The following is an 8,393-nucleotide window of genomic DNA, read 5'->3' as shown; positions in this document are numbered from 1 at the left end:
TGTCCATTTAGGGCAGAAAAGAGAAAGAGGAAACAGTTAAACAAATTAATGTGGGGGCTCCATCCAGCTGTATCTTTGTTGCCTGCCTCGCCTCTGCCTCTGGTGTGTGTGACATCACAAAGCGCGCACATTAAAGGGCCCAATCGATGGTTATCGAACTTAATTAAAGGCTAGTTGCAACGTACGTACTTGCATGTGTCATGCTCGATGATGCAAAGAGCTCGATCGAGCTCCCCAGCAGAATTCTTTCTGATGCCTCGCTCGCTCCTTTTTGTTAATTTTGTTTGTTTGCCGGTGCTGTTTGTGTTTGCAGGCAACATCATCTCCTTCATGACCTACCTGGCACCACTGTAAGCCCCCTCCCTCTCTCTCTCTTTCTGTGTCTCTCTCTAGCTAGCTCAGCTGCGTGCGCGAGCTGATCTGACCGTGTGGTCTGGCATGCATGGGACGACGACGACGACGCGACACAGGCCGACGTTCTACCGGATCTACAAGAGCAAGTCGACGCAGGGGTTCCAGTCGGTGCCGTACGTGGTGGCGCTCTTCAGCGCCATGCTGTGGATCTACTACGCGCTGCTCAAGTCCAACGAGCTCCTGCTCATCACCATCAACTCCGCCGGCTGCGTCATCGAGACCATCTACATCGTCATGTACCTCGTCTACGCGCCCAAGAAGGCAAAGGTCCGTCGTCGTCGTCGTCGTTTGCTCCTTTGGTGTTGATGGTGATGTTCTGGCCGGCAAGCTCATCCTCACCACCCATGCATGCATTCACAGCTGTTCACGGCCAAGATCCTGCTCCTCCTAAACGTGGGCGTGTTCGGGCTCATCCTCCTCCTCACGCTGCTGCTCTCCGCCGGACAGCACCGCGTCGTCGTCCTCGGCTGGGTCTGCGTCGCCTTCTCCGTCAGCGTCTTCGTCGCGCCCCTCAGCATCATCGTGCGTACCCAACAACTAACCATGATATATAGGAGTACCTTTATAGCTAGCTATCATGTGTACTATACGATCGATTGTACGTGTGCATCGATCTGGTCATCAGTCCACTTACGTACAACTCGTCCGTTCTTTGGTGGCTTGGCTTCTGCAGCGTCAGGTGGTGCGCACAAGGAGCGTGGAGTTCATGCCCTTCTCGCTCTCCCTCTCCCTCACCGTCAGCGCCGTCGTCTGGTTCCTCTACGGCCTGCTCATCAAGGACAAATACGTCGCCGTAAGTAAACCAACTAAAGCTAGCTTTACTTCAGCAAGAAGGAAACAGAGATCACTACAAACAACTTGTTGTGCGGCTTTTGTTTGTTGCATGCATCATCAGCTGCCAAACGTGCTCGGCTTCAGCTTCGGTGTGGTCCAGATGGGCCTGTACGCGCTCTACCGTAACGCGACGCCCAGGGTGCCAGCCAAGGAGGTGGCCGACGACGACGCCAAGGAGGCGGCGGCTGCGGCGGACGGCACCTTCGAGGTGCCCGGAGAGCATGTGGTGACCACTGCCAAGCTCACCGCGGCGCCACCTGCCGTTGTGGAGCTTATCAAGGCCCCGCAACCACCGGAGGAGGCCAAGGCCAAGCCGCCGGCCGAGAACGGCACGGCGGCGGCACCGGCAAACGTCCAACGCAACGCGGTCGCCGACCAAGTCTAGAATCCTCTCTCTAAACATGCGTATGATGTGTCTCCGGGTAGGTCATAAATTAAGGCCACACGCGAAGTGGGCAAGCCATGTGTGTGCCTGCGCAGTACTGGCACTACGTACACGCACGCGCGCGCACATGATCGAGCTGCTGTGAAAGGGATGAAGACGAGACTGGGAGAACCAGAAACGGGCTAGGTCTCGCCCCGGGTCGTGTAGTTTGCGTCGGTTGCTGCTGCTGCTGTTCATTTCGTTGTCGCCCATTGCATGTATTAATTTTATTAGCTTGTTATTACTTCTTGGCAATTAGCGTGTCCGTCACCTTCCATGTAATAAGAATATATACAAATGGTCCTATTAAAGCTAAGATTCCTTTTTCTGTCAAAGTGATTTATCTATTATTTGGAGTTTCGTTAATTGTGATGTATATGTTTCACATGTTTTTTTTAAACCCTAAAAAAGATCTAGGGATTTGATAGCGTGTGTGCGGACCTCCACTTTGGCGATGAAGCACAGTTATTAGGAGCAACGTCCTTCTTCTGCCTTTTCTGCATTTCTTCCGGGCCAAAACTCCAAACTAGCGTGGCACTAATGGAAACCGGTCAAAACTACAAACATATAAGCTAATGAGGATTGTCGATATGTATACGTCTTGAGAATCGATATGAAGTCTTTGTATGTCACCGTGTCCCTATCTAATGAATTAAAGACCCATGCCATGCTCCTCCCGACATCGACGGCTATACAAATCCAGTGGTTGCTGCATGGATTTAATCATAGAACTAGATAAACTCTTTTGCATCGAATAAAATATGTCGAACAAAGCTTTAAGTATAGAGTTGAACTTACTCGAAGTTGTATGGTAGCCATATAGTAGAGTGTTGTTGGAGATTTTTGAAAGCCATGGCAATGTATGCCGCAACCTTAAGGGACTCTTCCCTTAGTTTCGCCATACGGATGCGCTCTTTCTCCCGAAGAGTCTTTGCAGCAGCTAGCTCTTTGGCATCTAGTGTCCACCTTTTAGGGTAATTAAAATTTGTTTGGGCTATAGCTTGAGGGTCTACATACCCGGCTTTTACAGTTGGCATTTGTTTGACAATGTGCTCTTGCATTCTACAAATCACGGCGTGGTTTAGTTACAACAAAATTCAAAGATTACATTCAGATCATATCGGGAGGACAATGACTTACAGGCACCACGTGCGAATTAGATTCATCTCCATTTCTCCCAGGTGAACGCATGCGTGCATGTCATTGAAGTCAAAGACAATTTTCCCGGCTGGGCTTCTAAATGTGCCGGTGGGGAAGCATGCTTGTATGATATCTATGCTCGTTGGGAGAACACACAAGTACCAATCATGGAACCTTCTCATTCCAAGTGGTAGGCGCTGGATGTTCCGGTTTGGTAGGAAGGGCTTGCCTCTTTCATATGTTTTCGGGCAATCCTTTGACCATTCGATGGCATCAACATTTGGATACTACTTTGCAATTTGGTGGAGTTTGCTAGTGACGGCCTCCTCAGAACCCCGTGATGGGACTTTTTTAACTTGGTTCTCAGGCTTGAACTGGTCATTGGAATACCACTTGGACACCGATGAGACGTCTTTGATCGGAGCATAAACTGGCCTTATGTTGATTGGAATCTTCTTTCGGAGTTCCCATTCAGGCACATCCTCAACTTCTTGTGCATCACCTTCTTCAGGAGGCACTCATTGTTCATGTATCGGTTGTGCTTGTTGAGAAGAATGTGGCATCTCATCATGCACTTGCTCGGTACGAGCTGAAGAAGGTTGTGGCATCTCATTAGGCACATGCTCGCTAGGAGACGGGGAAGAATGTGGCATCTCAGGAATGTGGGGTTCACAAGACGGTGAAAATATCTCCCCGACCTCAACAACTCGCTCCAAATTTGGGAGAGGGGGAGGCGGCGAAGAAGCAGTCAATATAATGTCCCGTTTGTGCTAGAGGATGAACTGCCCCATAATGTCTCCGAGTAACACCAGCCCCTCGGGAGTTGCGTAGTCTATCCTCCACTGTATGAACTTGGGCTTCACTGTATGCACCTCGACCCTAGTGTAGTCCGGCGGTATCTTATTATTGTGGTGTAAGCCACCGGGAGGATGTGCCACACCCGTTGCCACCTCCATCATAGTGTTCTGCCGGCCACTGAGAAACACCAAGGTGCAACTAGTTGGTTCCCGTATGCAATTGACTAGATTGTGGCTGCAGTGGAACCTTGGCTGCTAGGAACTTTCAGAGGGCTGCCAACTAATGCCAGTTCTCCCTAGCGGTGTCACTAATATCCTTGGCTCCATAGACAGTCCTTGCTCCTCTAGCGCCTTCGCAACTTGAGCCTTCACTTGGAGCTCAAGACTAGTCTCCCGGTCTCGGCCATGTTTCTTGTACATGTGTCCTGTCCTCTTTGAATCCTTGCTTCCAGGATCATCCTTTTCCCTAACCCCCTAGGTGCGGCCTATGTGCTCCTTGTATTCCAAGCCAAGGCTAAGCTCGTCCCTCTCTCTAGAAGGATTGAATGAGCCCTTCTCCTTGTCTTCAGCATATTTCAGTATCCTTGATACTGCCTCTTGGGTCTCTGGCTTATCAAACTTAAGATTACTGCCGGATGATTCTGTACTCCTTGCATATATCCAGTTCCTTGAGCGTACCTTCAAATTCGTCACATCGATATTCCTAGCAGCTGCGGGCTCTTCGTCCATCTTCCTAAACTATTCTTCCTTGGCATAGTAGCCACCAGGGCCTAGATGATGGTGGTGTTTGTTCCTCTTCATCAGCTCAGTGTTACGGGCACTGAGCTCCAATGCCTCAGGTGAAGTCTTGTGAGCCACTAGCTCCTCCCATTGACTAGGAGTTATTTTGCCGAACTCGTTGAAGGGAGTTAACCCCTTCTGGATATACTTCGTGTTGAGCTCCGACCTCCAACGTCGGAATGACTCTCCCATCATCCTGATAGCATTTTTTTACCAATTCGTGCTTACCCTCTGGAAATCTAAAATTGAGCTTCAACTTGCCTATCCCATAGTGCATTCTTTGTGTTCTCTGGTACCTTTTTCCAGTTAGGGATTGCTGGGTTCAATTTATCTCTTACTAGGGCCCCTGATCGCATTACTGAAGTTTTAGAACAGTACACAAAAATTAAAAGTAACACAGGTTATATACTCACAGGTTTAACTAACTGATCAGCAAGTAATCAGTTCAATAGTAGAGATAAAAATACTAGGCAGGTAATAAGACAATGCTGAAAATAATCAACACTACCCTTCACTATCATGTTGTCTCACTACACCGCATTGTATCATCGAGAAATTTAATCCGCCCACGCAATTGCAATCACACCCAAGTAACACAGTACTAGTAGATTGCACAAATGTAAATATCTGAACAGAAAACCGAGAGGGGCAATGGGTAACTCACAGCACGTAGATTGCACCAACCCGAGAAGTAGGCCATAGTTGACAGCACTAGAACAAAGCAGTACGGCACCACATAGGCGCACGTATAGCAACGGCACGCCATCGGTCAGAACCAGCAGCACAACACCACAGCACCACCACTACAAGTACCAAGTCGCCGCCGGCCACCGGTGGAGGTGCGCGGAGGCCGCCCGCCAGTCAAGGTGCGCGGAGGCTGCCCGTCGGTGGAAACCCTAGGGAGGCGCGCAGGTGCGGGGAGGAGCAGGCAGCGCGCGGAAACCCTAGGGTGGGGAGGAGTAGGCGGGAGGGGGTGCGGGTGTGGGGAGGGGGCGTGGGTGCACGGAGGCCGCCCGCTGGTGGAAACCCTAGGGAGGCGCGCGGGTGCAGGGGAGGAGCAGGCGCGCGCAGAAAACCCTAGGGCAGGGAGGAGTAGGTGGGAGGGGGCGCAGGGTGCGGGAGAGGGGGCATGGGTGCGGGGAAGAGCAGGCGCGCGGGTGCGGGGAGGGGGTGCGGGTCTGGGAGGCGGCGTCGGTGGAAACCCTGACGGCGTCAGGAGGACAAGACCAACAACAGCAGGCACGAGGCGTCGGAGGAGAAGAGACGGCAGTCGGTGCGCCCTTTCTTTTATAGTCGGGATGATTTGTAGGGGCGGTTCCTGATCTAGCCGCCCCTACAAATGCATTTCTAGGGGCGGTTCCTGATCCAGCCGCCCCTACAAATATTTTTTATTTTTTAAAATTATTAATTATGTATTATAAAAACAATTGTGTATATATAAAACAATTGTGACCAAAATAAAAGTACTATAAAAAAATTGTGTATATGCGCAAATATAATATTTTGTATTATTCTATATATGAAGAAATATATATAAACAATTGTAGTCAAAACAATATAGAAAACAAAAAAACAAAAATTAAAAATTTGAATTTTAAAACTTCGACTACCATTTTATGACATTATATGAAATAAAATGAAAATGTTGTAAACATAAAAGTTGTATAACTCGTCAACATGTACAACTTTTATTTTGGTCATCTTGTCATGTGACTTTGTTTGAACGATTCAAATTTTAAAATTCAAACAATTTCAACTTGAAACAATATTGTGAAAGAGTAAATGATTTCATATGAAAAACTCATGAATACCAAAGTTGTAGAACTCATCAATATGTACAACTTTTATTTTAATCATCTTTTCATTTGACCAAATTTGAATAGTTGAAATTTTGAATTTCAATAAATGGCAACTTCAAACAAGATTTCGAAACCTTAAATGATTTCAACAATAAAAGTCGTGAACATAAAAGTTGTTGAACTCATCACTATCTATAACTTTTATTTTAGCTTACTTCTTCATGTGCCAAAGTATTAGTAAACATTGTTAACAAATTCACATATGACTCATAGTTTCATGAACTATATGAGAGACATGTTGATTTGTGAACAATGTTTACTATCACTTTGTCAGATGAAGAAATAACCAAAATAAAAGTTATAGATCTTAATGAGTTATACAACTTTGGTATTCATCACTTTTTCAAGCTGAAAATCATTTAAAGGTTGAAAATCTCGTTCGAACTTGTTATTTTTTTAAATTTGAAAATTTGAAGTGCTGAAACTTTGACAAATAAAATTTTGTAGTAATAGAGTGGATGTTCAAATAGAGTCATCTGGATGTTGCAAAGGGTAGTCTCACACACATGCATAAAATGTAGTCTCACACATATACAAAAATATGTAGTCTTACACACGTACATAAATATATAGTCTCACACGCATGCATAAATGAAGTCTTACAAACACACACTTACACAAACACTCCACGTTCAACAACTAGCTAGCCCGCTGTAACAACTTTCCCTTTGATACCTTTTTGTTCCCATGGCATTATGTCTTTGGGGAGGTTCTTTTCCACAACACTGATCTTCTTAGGAAAGTCTGTGAATAGCGGCATCTCATCGTAGTTATTATAAGCTTCAACATCGTCCACGCCATCAACTCCAATAATGTGTTGTTTCCTAGAGGCAACCACGTGCTTTGTCTTCTTCTTCGGGGGGGGGGGGGTTACTTTGTGGGTCAGACATATAGAATACTTGTACGACACATGAAGCGAGCACCCAAGGGTCATCTTGGTAGCCTAGATTCTCGAGGTCCAGGACTCTCAATCCGATCTCGTTCAGTTGGTGTTGTTTGATCCAGCGGCATCGAAACAGGGCCACCGTTATATCCGTTTTATAGTCAAGTTCCCATATCTCTTCAATGATGCCAAAGTATTGGATCTTTCGCCCTAATCCATCGAGAGCCTCTATTCGAACGCCGCTGTTTTGGTTCACATATTTACTATCCTTTGCGTGGGTATAATACGTATACCCATTGATGTCATAAGCATTCCAACATGTCACTTGTCTCGATGGCCCCTCCGCCAACCTACTGATGGTAATAGAGTCTATAGTTTCTCCAAGCAGTATATTTTGGTCCTTCAACCATGTAGTTAGTTGTTGCTTGTGTTGTTTCATGACCCAATCATCTGAACGGCCATTTCTCTCCGCCATAATGATAGCCAAGTGTTCATCAATATATGGTTGCATCAGTTGTGTACTCTACAAGACACTGTAATGCGCCTGACTCACCTCTTTGTAATCATGGTCGATGAACACTTTTCTACCACTGGTTCCCTTCCCAGCCAGCCTACCCTTGTAACGAGAATGGGGTTTACCAATTCCTTTCTGTACTTTTAGGTACTCTTGACAGCACTAGACGACTTCTTCAGTACTATAACCCTCTATCATGGAGCGCTCTGGGTATGCTCGATTATGCACGTATCGACTTAGAACCGACATGAACCGCTCATAGGACCACATTTCATGCAAGTAGCAAGGGCCTAGCACATGTATTTGATGAACCATGTGAATCATGAGATGTGGCATTATATCAAAAAAAGCAGGAGGTAAACACATCTCTAGTTGGTTTTGTGTCTCCACCACAAATTCATGTAGGTCACTCAGCTCTTGCTTGCCAATCGTCTTCTGTGAGATCTTCGAAAAGAAGTAGCACATGCGGGTGATGGCCATTTTCAAGAACTCTAGCTTTATAGCCCTGATTGCAATAGGTAGAAACACTATCAGCATCACATGGCAATCATGAGCCTTGCAGTGTGTTATTGACAAGTCCTTCATCGACACTAGCTTCTTCACATTTGCTGAAAACCCAGTCGGGACTTTGATCCCCCTTAGGAAAGTGCATATAGCTCTCTTCTCGTCTGGTGTTAGGTTGAAGCACGCTGCGGGCAGAGTGTATTTTCCATTAGCCTTAGGTACCGGGTGAAGCTGTGGCATCACG

At 46.6% G+C, this 8,393-nt stretch overlaps 1 protein-coding gene across 1 annotated transcript; it reads left to right on the top strand.

Moving 5' to 3' along the window:
* Positions 1-321: 321 nt before the first annotated feature.
* LOC136485086 (bidirectional sugar transporter SWEET14-like) lies at positions 322-1,633 on the top strand. Its single transcript, XM_066482031.1, has 5 exons — positions 322-350; positions 471-681; positions 775-936; positions 1,088-1,207; positions 1,310-1,633. The coding sequence occupies exons 1-5, from the start codon at positions 331-333 to the stop codon at positions 1,631-1,633; spliced, it is 837 nt and encodes a 278-aa protein (XP_066338128.1). The 5' UTR covers positions 322-330.
* The last annotated feature ends 6,760 nt before the right edge of the window (positions 1,634-8,393 follow it).

Source organism: Miscanthus floridulus, chromosome 10 (assembly GCF_019320115.1).
Source record: "Miscanthus floridulus cultivar M001 chromosome 10, ASM1932011v1, whole genome shotgun sequence".
Lineage (NCBI taxonomy): Eukaryota > Viridiplantae > Streptophyta > Magnoliopsida > Poales > Poaceae > Miscanthus > Miscanthus floridulus.
The sequence above is the reverse complement of the archived record's forward strand: the minus strand, read 5'-3'. Positions and strand labels throughout refer to the sequence as shown.